The sequence below is a fragment of the Oryx dammah genome, unplaced genomic scaffold (assembly GCF_014754425.2).
Source record: "Oryx dammah isolate SB20612 unplaced genomic scaffold, SCBI_Odam_1.1 HiC_scaffold_11229, whole genome shotgun sequence".
Taxonomy (NCBI): Eukaryota; Metazoa; Chordata; class Mammalia; order Artiodactyla; family Bovidae; genus Oryx; species Oryx dammah.
In genome coordinates, this window is record NW_024080622.1 from 1,258,909 (window position 1) to 1,276,285 (window position 17,377).

Genomic DNA, 17,377 nt, shown 5'->3' on the forward strand with positions numbered 1-17,377 from the left:
AAGCACTTCTTAAATACTCAATAATTTGTCGTGAGAGGAAAACGATAACCTCTAATAAGATTTTTCTGCAATCAAAATAATATGATTGTGTTGGGTCCAATAAAATGGGAATAAATGTACCAATCACATTAATTATAAAATCACACTGACATGTCACCTAATTTTTAAAAACTGTATTATATCCAAAGTTTCACCAAATAGATCTACCAGCTAAGAGAAATATTCAATATTTAATCAACAATAATGTCATTGCTCTCAGAGAAAAACAGGTAGACTCTGGGATTATCAAAATGATTTTAACATCTTTTTTTTTTTAAAAAAAAAAATTAGGTTGGTGCCATGGTAACTCAGTTATTCATGATACAGATCTTCTTGAAGGTAGAGGTATTCAATAGTCACTGTATTAAAGTTGCTTCATTGTGCTATTCTCACCCCACTTGACAGACTATTAATAGCTATTAGAGCACTTTAAAACTCGTTGGAAATCTCTGGAAATGATTACCAAGTTATTAGCATAGACTCTAAACAGATCTTCAAAATACAGTGCGTGGATTCTAAAACAGATTGTAAGTTCTGATAAATGTAGTTGCCTTTCTTTGTTAAGGCATTACTGCTGCTGCTGCTAAGTCGCTTCAGTCGTGTCCGACTCTGTGCGACCACATAGACAGCAGCCCACCAGGCTTCCCGTCCCTGGGATTCTCCAGGCAAGAACACTGGAGTGGGTTGCCATTTCCTTCTCCAATGCATGAAAGTGAAAAGTGAAAGTGAAGTTGCTCAGTCATGTCTGACTCTTCGAGACCCCATGGACTGCAGCCTACCAGGCTCCTCCGCCCATGGGATTTTCCAGGCAAGAGTACTGGAGTGGGGTGCCATTGCCTTCTCCAGTTAAGGCATTACGCAGAATTTTAAACAAAAATCAAAGCTGAAGGTTTCAAGATTAGTGCCAAGGTTCTAACTGGACAATAGTGAATGAGAGGGGCTGCCACTGACACCTCTGATGATAGCCTCTCAAGTCCATGACCAAGGCAGCCAGCCCAGTGTTGGACACCCAACTGGCACTCACAATACATTCACTGAATGTACCTTGATAGGTACATTCCCTCTGAGAGGCTATAATTGAAGATAGAAATTAGCTCTATGTAATCAAGTAGCAGGGAGCTTCCCAGGTGGCGCTAGGGGTAGAGAACCCACCTGTCAATGCAGGAGACATGAGACACAGATTTCATCCCTGGGTTGGGAAGATCCCCTGGAGGAGGGCATGGCAACCCACTCCAGTATTCTTATCTGGAGAATCCCATAGACAGAGGAGCCTAGTGTGCTGCAGTCCATGGGGTCACAAAGAGCTGGACATGACTGAAGTGACTTAGCGTGTGTGCGCACACACACACAATCAAGCAGCAGACTGCATAACAACTGGATACATCTATTGAGACAGAAGGCCATAGGATTCAACTAGTAATGTTGGGCTAAGCAGTGGGGAAGATCTCATCCATCTTGAATCATGTGGATAGGTTCACACTCAAGCCTTGGTGTCCTTTGACAGTTCCGAATTTCAGAACTCGAGCTGGAAGGGGGAAGTTCTGTTTGTCGTGTCTCAGAATTTCTTTTTGGTATGTTGTCTGACACATGCTGACAACGTTCTTTTTCACTCTGACTACCTTTAGGTGGTTAGACGACGCTATTATTGATGAGATCACACCCAAGCTGATCGGAGATCGGCCTAACACATACACCTATACCAAGGCCTTGGGAGAAGTGGTGGTGCAGCAGGAAGGTGGCAACCTCAACATTGCCATCGTACGGCCCTCCATCGTGGGAGCAACCTGGCAGGAGCCCTTCCCAGTAAGCCCACTTGCCTGGATTCCACACTTTGCTTCTGAACCAGCATCCCTCCTGTCCAATTACTCTCTGATGTCTTTTTTTTTTTTTTTTCCAGTATAGATAGCTGAGTACAGCAAATGTGAGGACCAAAGTGCACGTTTGTTTCAGGATTTACTCACCAGCGGGCTCCTCTGATGATACACTGACTATCCTAGTTGGGTGGAGTCTTCAGTTAGTTTCTCAATAACTCTAGTCTCAAAATTCCCATGGGAAATAACTTTATTTCTTGGCTTCTCCACAATAGTTTAAATATACAAGAATGTTCCTGCTGGCCAAGTTGATAACATTAACAAATTGCCAGGGTAAATAGGAACAGCAAAGCTCAGAGAAAGTCCTCAGTTTAGGAATAATGATTTTTATCTGCATATATATACTTCTGTATCTTTTTGAAAGTACTTTGAATTATGCCATCTTTTTTTGAAGCAATTCTGTAAAATTTTGTACCAGATAAATCCAAGCTCCATTGCAACCTTTTACATATGAGTCGTCTCATACATAAAACTGGGCTAACCACACCCATTGTGGAGGGTTGATGAAATGAACAGTGTAGTGGTATGTCTACTGCAGTGCCTGGTCCCTAATAAAAGGCTCAACTAATATTAATCCCTTCAAGTTCTCTCTCATTTCCCATCTTATACATTTTGACTTTCAAAGAGAAACAGACATAATGAGGTCAACTGACTTGCTTTGGGCTTAGGAGACAAACTCATAAAGATGTTTTTCTCTAACTGCTCCTAAAGATAATATTTTCTCTACCATCTATAGCAAGCTAATACAAGTTGATCTTGAGATAGAATGAATGAAAGATGCCAAGACTCTTACAATTGTCAAGTAAGAGTCAATTTTCTGCAGACTATGTTTGAAATGTTCCCCTGAGAAGTTAAAATCAGGCCCAAGTAAGGAAAATGAATTGATTAGCAGATTATGATATTAAGATGAGATCCAATTTAGCTCCTAAGATGTCATAGACAGCTTGAAGCTATTCTTGATTCCTGCTATGAAATAAATGCTGGCAGAATTTTAATTTTTCCACAAACCAAGTGCAAAAATATCCAGTGCTTTCTCACTGATCTCTGTTTGTAATTTTGGAAATAGTGGACTAGACAGTTTATCGGCTGGAGTCTCATTGTTCTTGTTTGAAGTTTAAGATTAGACTGCAGATATTCCAAAGGTACTGTGATTTTCTGACATGTGGAACCAACTAGAGATCTTTTCCCTTTTCTCTTTTTAGGGTTGGGTTGATAACTTAAATGGACCTAGTGGGCTCATTATTGCGGTATGTATAACGGTGTGGAAATAATTACTTCAAATGTAGTGGAGGGACAGTAACGAAATGCTAGTATTGGCTTAGCTTTACTGATGCAAAACCATAAGCATTCCTTTACTCACTACAGTTGATGCAAATTATTTCAGTTTTGCTGATTGAAAAATAGAGGCAGAATGAAATTAACTATCTGTCAATATCATTATCAGGAAAATAGAAGTACTGTGATATCATCAATTGCCACTTAGGAGTTTTATTTTTGGATAGAATTTTGAGCCTCTAGTACCATGCTTAGTTAACACAAGATGGGGGTATTTCCTTCTTTTCGCTCTTTAACCATAGCTAGAATTAGGGATGTGATAAAACTCATATCCCCAACGATTATTAAATTTATGTGCATTTGGATAGAAAGTATATAAGTGCATAAATACATCAATATCTATTTCACAATATATCTAAGAAAGAGGACTACCAATTGGAGCAAGTTTTTCAAATATAAAAATTGATGACTATAGGAGACACTTTTCAACACTAATCCTCTCACAGACCAGGAGAAACATCAACCATTCCTTTGGGTCAGCAGACCTTTGTGTGCATCTCCCTGCAGTGAAGACTGATCCTGTGAGCTGCGGAGCTTTCCAGTTCACACTAAGCATTTTAGGCTCAGAACTACAACTCTTCTCTTTCAGACATTGAAATGGACTTCACGTCTTTAAATGAATTTAAATTTTGTTTGGGATCTCATGTTTCAGACTGTGCCTCTGTTCTTCACAGAACTAGATCCAACATGAACTACAATACAAATAAAAGGCAGTGAATTATGACTACTTGTCGAAGACAGCGACAATGAAATTCTTTCTGATTTCTTTCTCTTTCTGTTCCCTACCTGCCTTCAACTCTTGAGGCTTAGTTGGAAGTGAGTGTTCAGTAACTTAGAACATAGCTATTTTAACATGATCCCAGAGTGTTAACAAAGCTGCCACATGTATTCAGATTTTCTAAAATTTTCCAAATTGATTTCCCATATTCTGAAGGACAGGAGGAGAGCATGGCAACCCACTCCAGTATTTTTGCCTGGAGGAATCCCATGGACAGAGGAGCCTGGTGGGCTATAGTCTATAGGGTTGCAAAGAGTCGAACTTGACTGAAACAACTTAGCAGGCACACTTGTCCAAAGGAAGGTTAATCAGTTACAAGAAGACAGAAATTAGGAATATAAGAAAGTGCTGACCACTGCAAATTGATTTTGGAAACATGCAGGGTGTAAATAATCAATTACTTCAAAAAGTCAGTAAACTGGCTCCTTTGTTTATTGACATGGCATTTATTAACATGAACAATTCCTAATTCTTGCATCTATATAGCATCAGTGATCTGTGAGGTAAACAAAGATACTGAACAAAGAGTAAATAACGGTGGCCTTTTCCACAAGTAATAAAAAGTTTTTGTTAAGCAGTGGGATTTTATCAGTTTAAAAAGGTGTTTCTTAAACTCCTAGTTCCTATTATTTCTTGTAAACTAGTAGACTCTAGCTAAAAATGACAACATTTAAGAAATGGTAAGTTAAATTAAAGGGAAATTTGGGAAAACTTAATTCTTAGAATATCTTATGAATTAATTTTTAAGATATTAAATCTTATTCTTATTTTTTCTTTTATTCTTGGTGTTTATTAATTAGCTAAATACATTAAACTCCTCACAAGCTTGAGGAATTTCACTCTGAAGAAGAACCTGAGGATTACTGGTGGTTCTTGGAGATGCTGGCACTGGAACTTAGCTGGGGAGGTTGGATGGCCTGAGAGCAGTCAGTCTTGGCACGTTAACCTAGCAAGCAGTGAATCAGTGTTAGTTATTATTACTACCAGCATTGATACTATCTGTCTGATACATACCTTAGCCCCAGCTGTTACATAACGCCTGGTTCAATAATTTATGTCCTTTTTTCTGTGCAGGCTGGGAAAGGGTTTCTTCGGTCCATAAGAGCTACTCCGATGGCTGTGGCAGATTTGATTCCAGCAGACACAGTGGTCAATCTCACTTTGGCTGTAGGATGGTACACGGCCGTTCACAGGTGTGGAGTGGATACTTAAACTGGCTTTCAAAGATTTGATGAGGAGGAGGGTAACTATGTTGGGCACCTATTCAAAATATATGAATTTTACTGAAGAAGACCCCAAATGTGAGAGGGTATCTGTTTGGATATTTCACAGAGTTCCAATTATGTCATAATATAGGCATCGAGTTGTTTTATAAATACCAGTTAGTACTTGGTTGATCATAAAATAATAAATTCTTCAAATCATTTAACCATGAAATTCTCAATAATTGAAAAGCTTTTCTTTCTATTCAGCAACCTAAAATGCAGCTTCCTTTTTTAAGGCAAAGAAGATAAAAGTAGATGAAATGAGAGCATATTTTTCTTCATTTCTCAGTTCCTAATAAAACTCCAAAGTTCAGATCACCGTGTGTGTGTGAGAGAGGTATTTTCTAGTACAAAAAAAAAAATAATAGGTTGTTTGTATATTTAACTTTGTTAGTAAACAAAATTTTTATTAATTATTTGAAATTAGATATTTAGATGTTGTCCAATCCAACAGCGCTTCATTGGATTTAGGAAAAAACATAGCCCATATTTTTTCCCAGTAAAGACGTCAAGAAATTAGAAATACAATTTGCTTTGTCATCATCATGCTGCCTCCATTTGCTCCATGAATATGTCAGCCTATTGTGATTTTTGTTCTTCATACACATGTACACACACACACATTTGCACTTTTCCTAGTTTTCCATTTTGTTTTTAACCCAAAGAAGGAACAAAAGATGAAAGTGTTGTGTGGAGTGCCTGTGTGTCAGGCTGTGCTTAGTCGCTCAGTTGTGCCCAACTCTTTGTGACGCCATGGACTGTAGCCTGCCAGGCTCCTCTGTCCATGGGGATTCTCCAGGCAAGAATACTAGAGTGGATTGCCATGCCCTTCTCCAGGGGATCTTCCCAACCCAGAGATTGAACCCAGCATTTTAGGAGGATTCTTTACCACCTGAGCCACCTAAGAATGCCTTAGTCATGGGAATTATTGAAAAAAAAAAAAAAAAAACTTGTTTAAGTGTTATTTTCTCTATCTTTCTTTCATTAGTTCTCCATTTTCTTGTATTTACCTAACTTTTGTTTTTCAGACCTAAGTCGACATTGGTCTACCACTGTACATCTGGCAACCTCAATCCCTGTAATTGGGGCAAAATGGGTAAGTGCCTGTAGCAAGGTACCTAAGGAACGATTAGAGAATGCTCATTCACAATTAGCATCTGCCACAGGGAAAAACAAAGTGTCATGGAGCTTTGAGTCTAATGGGGGAAAAGACAAAACATAGGTAAAACCAGAAAAATAATTGCAAATTGTAAATGTGTAGAGTTAATTAGAATGCACTGTGGTATCTCAAAGAAAGGGACCAGTGAAACAGCGACATGATTGTGAGCAATAAGGACTCCATTGGCTATAGAGATTTAAAAAACAAATAAAGTCAAGCCAAAGTCAGTAATTATAAGCAATATCAGTGATAAAATATTTCTCCTGAGCCACTGTGCTCATGCACACAGCCCTCGTCCCCCTGGACATATCACTGAGAATGTGCCATGATGAATGGCCAAGTAGATTTAGAAAAGTCCAATGATACTAATTGGTATCATTGAGTCAGTGATACTCTTTATTAATTTAGGCAGTCAGCCATAGTGTAACCTTGAAAGTAGCCTGTTAAATTGAATTAGAATTAATCCTACATATGACAGAAAATTAGCTAACCAATCTTGTACTCTGCTTCTGATTTTCTTATGAATATCTGAAACTTTTAGATCATCTAATTGCTGTTTAGCTACTAGATGTTGAAAAAAATTAAATGTGCTTAATTTGTTAGAATATCTATTTCCAATTCAGAGCATTCCACTGTGCTATTCTATTTGCAAAGTTATTATTTCAGTAAAAGTAAAATGAAATTATCTATTACCATCATATCCAGTTATTTAGATCATATAGCAAAATAATTCTGGAAATATTTGGAAATAAAAATAAATCTCTATCTTAGTAACAGAATTAAGGTATCATTCATACAAAGAGGCATTAGCAGAAGTAACCAAGATACTTAAATTCTTAAATCAAAAGATGCTACATGTAAATTCCATACCTGGGATTCAAAATAGTCTTCTTCCTTGCTGAAAATTCTTACTGTCTATTTTATGAACATACACAATATAATAGTTGAAAGTGATCTTAAAAATAATCTAATGTGCTTACTTCTTTTGATTATGGTACATATAAAACTCTCATTCTGGTTTTTCTCTCTTTTCCTTGTTTTTAAATTGAAGTATACTTATTTATAATGTTGTGTTAATTTCGTGTATACCGCAAAGTGATTCAGATAGATAGGTAAATAGATATCATTCTGCTCTTAAAATAAATTTTGCTTTGACAGAAATTTCTGACTCAGTGAAAGTCAGACAATCAAATCACTGCAGCTTGTTCCATGTTACAGAGCCACGTATTAACTTTTTTCTTTATTTATATATATATTATTCAACTATAGCTGACTTACAGTGTTTTCGGTGCACAGCAAGATGATTCAGTTATACATAAACACAGATATTATTTTTAAATTATTTTCCATTATAGTTATTATAAAATATTGACTATAGTTCCCTGTGCTATACAGTAAACCTTTGTTGCATATCTAATTTCTTAAAATTAGAAATCTAGCTTTCTATTTGCCACGTACTAACTTTAACACTCAACAAGAAGGATAAAATTTAGAGGAAAGCCTTTCATTCACAAAACCATTAAAAACTTTGTATTTTTGAAATGAAACTATGGTACAATAAAAATTAAATTCTTTAAAAAATAGTCTAGTGTTCTCACTTTATTTTACACACAAAGCCCAGAGAGGGTAAATGATTTATTCATTGCACATGGGGAGCGGGAGCCAGACATAGAAGTAGATGAGGGGTATGAACATGTAATGATCACCCCACTAGGGATTCGTGAAGTCAACATGAATCCCTCTGGGAGGAAAAGACCCAGGATCAGATGTTTCTGGATAATCTTTTCTGTATGGAGTATATATTTTTCATACAGATTTCCAGGTAATATCTTTTACAGAGGACAGTAACCATATTATCATAATAATTGATAACTTCATCATAACTGAGTAATGAACTTACGCAACTTTGAAAATTCTACATAAATAAAATGAAAACTAAGTTCAAAAGAATGAATACCTTTTGAAAAGAAGTATTTGATTTGCAGATGTACATAAAAAGTTTCAAACCAGGTTTTATATAAGTAATGATATACTTTTTAAGATTATTATTTAAGAAAACTCTGGAGACAAGAGTAAAACAATTGAGTCTGACATATTGCCAGAGTAGTAGAAATACCAAAGAAGTAAAAGACTGGTATTTAAAATGAACCAACATGAAGGAATCCTAATTTTATAGTCTCTCTTTTACATAAATCTTTATAAAAGTTTAAGTAAAATGTTAAGAAACTTTCCTGATTGTTCTGCAAGTAATGATTCAACCAAAGAAATAACACCCCCAGGCTCTGTCTTGGGCTTTCTGAATAGACTAGATAACCCTGAAATTGAATTGAAATTTTAGTATTGACTAAAACTATTTTCCCAAGAAGTTGTTTTAGGGTAAAGTTTTCAAGTGAAAGATTCAGTTCTTAACCAATTTACATTGTTTAAATTTGCAGATGACCACTTGCCTGGTGTAAAATTCTTAGTATTATTCTTGACTCTACACAACAGATCCTTACTATTTATTGTTTTGACCCATTGCAAATACCATCCACCACAATGGGTGGCATTTACAATGCTCCTGGACTTAGCACTTAATCTCCCCCACTCTCACCCCTTCTCCAGGACTCCAAGTCTTGGCAACCTTTGAAAAAATCCCATTTGAGAGAGCTTTCAGGAGGCCATACGCTGACTTCACAACCAACAACATCACAACCCATTACTGGAATGCTGTCAGTCACCGGGCCCCTGCCATCATCTATGACTTCTATCTTCGTCTCACAGGAAGGAAGCCCAGGTGAGAAATGGAGACAATAGCTTTAGGAGGGTCTCTGCATGAAAGTTAAGGACTCCAGTCCTTTGCCTTCCCATCCCCTACAGATCAAAGTGACAACTGAATCACAGTTATGACTATATCTCTAAGGGAGTTAACTATATCTCTATATAGTTATGATTTTATCTCTATAGAGGGACAATCAAAGCAGTAGTAGTGGGAACCCCAAGGGAACCCTACCTTAATGTTAAGGAACTTGCTTGATGAATTCAGCAGGTAATCAATCACCTAAAAAGAAAAGTAACTGAGATTCTGTATCTGGGAGTTTGTAAATCGTTAGATTCAATCCCTGGGTCGGAAATTTCCCTTGGAGGAGGGTATAGCAACCCACTCCAGTATTCTTGCCTGGAGAATCCTGTGGACAGGAGAGCTTGACAGGCTACAATCCATAGGATCACAAAGAGTTGGATGTGAACTCAATGATTTAGCAGGGTGGTTAATCTTACAATGTACTACAATGGTAACAGCCTCAAATACACACAAGGGGTGATGCATGACAAGCTCATTTTAATTCTCACAGCAACCCAAGGAGGGTATTCTCATCCCAGTTTTACAGATGAGGAAATGGAAGTTAGAGGAAGAATTTTAAGTAGTCTCAGAGGAAGAGACAGAGGAAAGATCTGGAGAAATCTGAACTGGACTTACTGCCACGTGGAGATGAGTGGAGAGAGTAGAGGGAGCAAAGTGGAGTGTCGATGCTGGGTGACTTAGGGCATGTCCCTTTCTACTCTGGTCTCACTTGAATAATACTTTGTGTGTAATTCCTGCCATCAGAAGCATGATGTTAGCCTCTTTTAAAGGAGAAATTCTCAGTGTGTTTATTTCCATTCTTATTAGTAGAGCAAATGAGTGATGCTTAGGCAATGTAGAGTTTATCCACCCTTTCAGAGATCTTCCTTAGAGTTCATAACTCATTGTCAGTTTCTTCATGAGTAAGGTGAAAAGGGGGACACTATGTTTGTGGGAAAATATTTTTATAAGGGGCTTATTAAATAAAGATGGGAAAAGAAGGAAAACCAAACACTGCTGACATCAACACTGAAGCCTTTAAAATATATCAGGGTTGGAAGGAGACCTGGATGAAGAGCCAAGTTCAGGAAGTAGAAAAGAAAAACACAGGAGGAACAAGGCCAGTAAAAATCTTTATGTATTTTGTTTGTAAGAAATTTAATTGTAATATTCATGGGAAATGATTATTCATTTGGTTATAGGAATCTTAAGAATAATCTTTATGGCAGAAAGTGCTAGAATCCTTCTGGACTCTCTCCTTCCCCAAGTGTGTTTGTGTGTAATCACTTATGCATTTACAACCATATGTATGGTTTTGCTTTGAGGTAAGTTGTGTCTCTATGTAGGTTTAAATCAATCCTACATACTTTCTTTTTCACTTGTATTCCATGAAAATCCAAGTCATTCTGCTAGTACTGTCTTTTTCACCCCCATTAAAAACAATGGGACAAGTATCAGTGCACATGCATCCTTATAGAATGTGCCTTTGGGTCTGTGGAGGATGCTGAGGGGTAGGCTTGCTAGACTGGAGGGTACACTCAACATGGATATTATGACTACTACCAGGTTGCCTTAAAGGCAGCCTCTGTCAATTTATACACTATCACAACAGCATGTGAAAGTATAAATCTGTTCTTTCTCACTCTCATTAATACTTTGCAAAAATCAGTATTTTGGATTGTTAAGCTAATGACAAGAAATAGCATCTCTGTCACTTTGATTTGCATTTTCCTTGATTGATGGAGGGGCTGGGCTTTCATTTGTTTATTGGACATTCATGTTTTCTCTGTTATAAGTTGCCTGCTTCTATTTCTCACCTTTTTAATTTTGTTTTTATTGAAATATAATTTATTTACAATGTTCAGATGTACAGCAGTGATTCATATATATATGTGCATATATATATATTCAGGCCCTTATTGCTTATTTTATATATAGTAATGTGTATCTGTTAATATCAAATTCTAAGTTTATCCCCCCCTGCTTTTCCCTTTGGGAACCATAAGTTTGTTTTCTATGTGATCCTGTTTCTGTTTCACAATAGATTCATTCATGTCATTCTTTTTAGATTCTACATATAAGTTATATCTTATGATATTTGTCTTTGTCTTAATTACTTCGCTTAGTATGATAATCTCTATGTCCATTCATGTTGCTACAATAGCATTATTTCATTCTTTTTTATGGTTAATAATATTTCTATTTTTCTATTTGATTTTACTTATTAATTTATGGAGGCTGTGTGTATATTGTTGTATGTGTAAATATATAGTTTTTAAAGGGGGAATTCTCTCTCAGTGTGTTTATTTAGGGGCTTCCCTCATGGCTCAGTGGTAAAGAATCTGCCTGCCAGTGCAGGAGACGCGGGTTCAGTCCCTGAGTCAGGAAGATCTCCTGGGGAAGGGAATGGCAACCCACTCCAGTATTCTTGCCTGGGAAATCCCATGGACAGAGGAGCCTAGCAGGCTACACTCCACCGGGTCATAAGAGTCAGACATGTTGTAGCAACTAATCAACAACATTTCTATTTTTCTGTTGGGTTGTACTTATTATGGAAGTGGTGTGTGTATGTATATATGTGTAAATATATAATTAATGTGTTTTCTTGAAGTCAGTTTCTTATCCTGTAGCTCTGATTATGAAGTTTTTTTTTAATACAAGGGAAACTACATATAATGCAAGTCTTAAGAGCATGGAGTTTGGTCAGACTTACAGACTTAAATCCTGGCCTTCACTAATTTATCCATATGAGCCCTAAATTACTTAACCTTTCTAAATACTAACTTGTTAAAAAGAGATTGTAATCATACCTATTTTACAGGATTTTACATCAGAGTGCATAGAATAATCACCATTATTACCAAAGAAAAATTTTATATGATAAAATGAATCATTTTTCCTTTATAGCTTTTGCATTGTATGCATTAATAAGATCTTCACTACATGAAAATACTAAGTGTACTCTTTCTTTCTAAAAAAATACTATTTTGCTGATACAGTCCTGTACATACAATGATACACCATTGTATACATTGTATAATCACTTGTACAATGATTATTTTTTAAAAGTAAATTATTGAAATCATATCAATTATTTCAGAGTTGTAAAATGAATAAAGATTGTAAATTTGTTTGGACTGCTGTAACAGAATATCATCGACTATGCAGCTTATAAACAATAGAAATTTATTTCTCATAGAACTGGAGACTAGAAAGCCTACAATCAAGGTGCTGGTGGATCCAGCATCTGCTGAGGGCCCACTTCCTGGTTTCTGACAGCCTATGTTCTCTGTGTCCTCACAGGCTGGCAGGGCCAAGGGAGCTTTCTGGGGTCCCTTTTATAAGGGCTTTCCACATCTGCTAAAGTCTCCTTTTCCAATACTATCACATTAGGAGGAATAGGTTTCAACATGTGAATTGCAGGGGGATATAAATATTCAGTCTATAGCCAAGATGTTAGATAACAAGAGCAAATGGAACCCTACTATGATGCTTGAATTAGGGAATAATGATTCTACAGCCTTGCTTAAGAATTTCCCATAATACAATGAGAGAAGTACCTCATGAGTCATTAGGGATATGGACATGAGGATTTGACCAGAAATAAGACCAAATCCCCAAAACAGCATCATAAGTCATTATGGGGTCAACTATAGTAGTCACTGTTACCAAGATTAGCCTAACTGGTTAAGATAAAAATCAAATGATCTTTAGGCCAGATATGATTTGTAGCCAGAAAATCTAGGTTTGAGCATTAACTATGTGACCCTGTACCTATTAATCCTTCTGCAAAATGAAGATAAACAATATAGACCCTGACTACCTCATGGAATCATACTGTATAAATTAAGAAAGCATGTTTTTTAAAAATATAAATTGTTACAAAATTGGGACGTTGAAACAGCAGGTCCTTACCACGGTGTTAAAAGATATGATCCATTTAAATAAATGAGATCCAGGGGTCCCATTTGCAAAAGCAAAGACTTTTTGAAGTCCATCAAAACTGGGTGGAATTTTGGCTTTGACACATGATATTATCATGGCTACTCAGTCTTTTCTAAGCTAACTTTACCTGTTCATAAAAACACAAACCTACCTAACAGGGATGTTACAGGTATTAGTGGAGACGGTATTTTTTTAAACGTTATCAGCACTGTGCCTGAGTAGATTATTAACAAGTAAAATATATTTGCCCCTTAAATCTGCATTAAGAGCTGTTTTTGGTTCACCAGATGCTAATATAGTCATGACTTCTGCCCAGAGTTTGAGGTTTGATACCTCAAATCAATAAATTAAAAAAAAAATTCAAGAACATACGTTAAAGAAGAGAAATAAGTTTTCTTCTTGTCTACCTCAGAATTCCAAGAACAAAGAGTATGTCATTGAGGGTAGATATGTTGCTCAGCTTTTAAAATACTTGCAACTCTTGAAAAAGAGATGGTAGGAAAGAGACAGAGAAGTGGCTTAGTGGTATTAAAATGCCTGCTAGAACAAGCTCCTTTAGGTTCAGCTGCATCCCTTCTTTCAACAGAGGGTTAATGTGGAAGAGAAAAAAGAATAAGAATTTTAATGAGGAACTGAGGGAAAAGTGGGAAGAAATAACTTTTATATTTTTCAGACCTCATTTGTCATATATCCCTATGCAGTAGCAGGAAAGCCATCTGTGGTGCATTGATATTTGCTCCTATGTGATCTTTACCTCAGAATGACAAAGCTCATGAATCGGCTTTTAAGAACCCTTTCCATGGTGGAGTATTTCATCAACCGGAGCTGGGAATGGAGCACATACAACACTGAAATGCTGATGTCTGCGCTGAGTCCCGAAGACCAGAGAGTGAGTACAGTCCTGACAATCAATGGGAAAACCTTCCCCACTCGGAATTTAGAACTATTTGACTTGGAGAGCTGATGAATAAAGGCAGTTTTATATACACAGAATTTTTTTTCTTTTTGGGCTAAGAAAATCAGTGAATGCTATCAACACAATGGCAGGACACAAGTTTAACATAAGAGATCTAGTTTCTTAGCCTTTGGTCAGCTTCTCCCTGCTATTCTGCAGTCAGGTCTCATAAACTGTTTCATTCCTTTGTTCACCTTTAGTGAGTGAAAGTGAAGTCAAGTCACTCAGTTGTGCCTGACTCTTTGCAACTCTTTGCAACACCACGGACAGTAGCCTGCACCAGGCTCCTCCCTCCATGGGATTTTCTAGGCAAGAGTACTGGAGTGGGTTGCCATTTCCTTCTCTTTTCAACAAATCCTCAGTTCCTCTGTCTTTCCCTCCCAAACATATGCCTTCAATGAAAAACAATAATTTTATGACTCAGCAACTCTCTCATCCACTGTTCTTGTCAAATCAAAATCATTCTGCATCACCAAAGCTACAGTTCCTTTCTTCCTACCTTTTTAAAGCTAACCTTCCACCTCTGCGTTCTAGCCCACCTTAGATCTCCTACCATCAGCATTCCCCTCTCTGCAGGATTGTCATTCTTCCTCCCTATAATGATTTCTCTTTGACCATTCAGACATTTATTTCTCAAGACAGGCCTATACTTTAAATTGTTTAGTGTAAGTACTATTTGGGCTTCCTGGTGGCTCAGATGGTAAAGCGTCTGCCTGCAACTTGGAAGCCTTGGGTTCGATCCTTGGGTCAGGAAGATCTCCTGGAGAAGGAAATGGCACCCCACTCCAGTACTCTTGCCTGGAAAATCCTATAGATGGAGGAGCCTGGTAGGCTACAGTCCATGGGGTTGCAAAGATTTGGACATGACTGAGCAACTTCACTTTACTTTTTACAAGTACTATTTATTTCTCTGTATTAGCTTCTAACCAGTGACAAATGGTTGTCCTGAAATTCACAAATATAGAAAACTGTATTTTATACATGTTCCTAGCTTTGTTTTTCCTCCATTCGTTCCTTGAACACATCCTTGGTTTTCAATTAAGCTTTAAAGTTTTCAGTCTCTTGACTGACATTTTCCACTAAATTTTCTTTAAAAAAAAAAAAAAGATAAATTTCTTCATTTATCTTGTACTTGACAGCATGTAGAAGAAACCAAGTCATGTTGAGAAGTAAATGTTAGATAAATACCCTCACCTGCTATCTACCAGCCTCATAGTGCATGATTCAAATACAAGTCCTAAAATTACTTCCTACCAGGAAACCTATGGATTACTTGCAGTCAGACACAATATTTGTTATATTAAATGTACTAGTTGAGATTTCATTGTTGTTTAGTCGCTAAGTCATGTCTGACAGCTTGTGACCCCATGGACTGTAGCCTGCCAGGCTCCTCTGTCCATGGGATTCTCCAGGCAAGAATATTGGAGTGGCTTGCCATTTCCTTCTCTAGAGGATCTTAGCAACCCAGGGATTGAATCCATGTCTTCTGCATTGGCAGGTGAATTCATTACCACTGAGCCACCAGGAAAGCCCAGTTGAGACTTAGAGGAATATTTTAACTGAAATCATCACTCAGTTCAGTTCAGTCACTCAGTTGTGTCCGACTCTTTGTGACCCCATGAACCCCAGCACACCAGGCCTCCATGTCCATCACCAACTCCTGGAATTGACCCAAACCCATGTCCATTGAGTCAGTGATGCCATCCAACCATCTCATCCTCTGTCATCCCCTTCTCCTCCTGCCCTCAATCTTTCCCAGCATCAGGGTCTTTTCAAATGAGTCAGCTCTTTGTATCAGGTGGCCAAAGTATTGGAGTTTCAGCTTCAGCATCAGTCCCTCCAATGAACACCCAGGACTGATCTCCTTTAGGATGGACTGGTTGGATCTCCTTGTAGTCCAAGGGTCTCTCAAGAGTCTTCTCCAACACCACAGTTCAAAAGCATCAATTCTTCAGCACTCAGCTTTCTTTATAGTCCAACTCTCACATCCATACATGACCACTGGAAAAACCATAGCCTTGACTAGACGGACCTTTGTTGGCAAAGTAATGTCTCTGCTTTTTAATATGCTGTCTAGGTTGGTCATAACTTTCCTTCCAAGGAGTAAGCGTCTTTTAATTTCATGGCTGCAATCACCATCTGCAGTGATTTTGGAGCCTACCTCTAAATTGAAAAGTGAAAGTCACTCAGTTGTGTCCTTGCATCTCCATGGACTATACAGTCCATGGAATTCTCCAGCTCAGAATATTGGTGTGGGTAGCCTTTCCCTTCTCCAGGGGATCTTCCCAACCCAGGGTTTGAACCCAGGTCTCCCGCATTGCAGACAGATATTTTACCAGCTGAACCACAGGGGAAGCCCCAAAATACTGGACTGAGTAGCCTATCCCTTCTCCAGTGGATCTTCCTGACCCAGGAATCAAACCGGGGTCTCCTACATTGTAGGCAGATTCTTTACCCACTGAGCTATAGGGGAAGCTCAGGTAACTCTAAAATGGACATGAAATAGAACCTTTTTCCTAGAAATGTTTACATAGCTTGTATAGACAAAATTCTAAAAAAGCACCTACGTTTAAAATACATGGATCAAACCCGAGTATTTTTAAAAGCCCATCGTGCTATTATAAATTACACGTGACTTATTTTATTGCATTTTCTTCATGGAATTTACACATCTAAATAATGCAAAAGATAATAAGCTTATAGTTTCAATTTTGACACTTTACAAATAACCTAAAATAAAAATTTTGTGAAAAAAAAAAAAGAATCAAAGCTGCAGTGGATTTCACATATACATATGCTTGCAAAATACTTTAGCAAAGGTACTAATAGTCCTGAATACTTGCATAATTGCCAAGCTCTGGTGTGGCTCAGAATTCAGTTTCATTTGCCATATAGAATGAGGATTCCAAATTAGGGCTTCATTGAAATCTAATTTAGAAATATGAAATAGCATAAAAGTCTCTGCATATATAGATGAATATGCAGCATTTGGTGGTACTGTGGAAAATAAAAATATCCAAACAAAGTGATACAGAATTACTTAAGAAAGCAGTTTTTGGATAAGTCTGTGAAGCTCTCTGGAACTTGTTAGTCTTGTCTGCTTTCCTTGTTAACTCCAATTTACTTCACAGAGATTTGCGGTAACTTGAAGTAAATACATGTAGTAAAAGACCAAAGCAGAAATAAAATATAAGCCAGGGAAAATATGT

The 17,377-nt window shown here is 37.3% G+C and overlaps 1 protein-coding gene across 2 annotated transcripts in view; it reads left to right on the top strand.

Moving 5' to 3' along the window:
• Window positions 1-17,377, top strand: part of LOC120861138 (fatty acyl-CoA reductase 2) — a 178,065-nt gene that overhangs the window by 154,267 nt on the left and 6,421 nt on the right. For both annotated transcript variants that reach the window (XM_040236774.1, XM_040236773.1), the window contains exons 5-10: window positions 1,665-1,842; window positions 3,113-3,157; window positions 5,098-5,216; window positions 6,317-6,384; window positions 9,052-9,223; window positions 13,973-14,102. In XM_040236774.1, coding sequence (XP_040092708.1) covers window positions 1,665-1,842; window positions 3,113-3,157; window positions 5,098-5,216; window positions 6,317-6,384; window positions 9,052-9,223; window positions 13,973-14,102 — 712 coding nt within the window. The remainder of the gene's footprint in view (window positions 1-1,664; window positions 1,843-3,112; window positions 3,158-5,097; window positions 5,217-6,316; window positions 6,385-9,051; window positions 9,224-13,972; window positions 14,103-17,377) is intronic.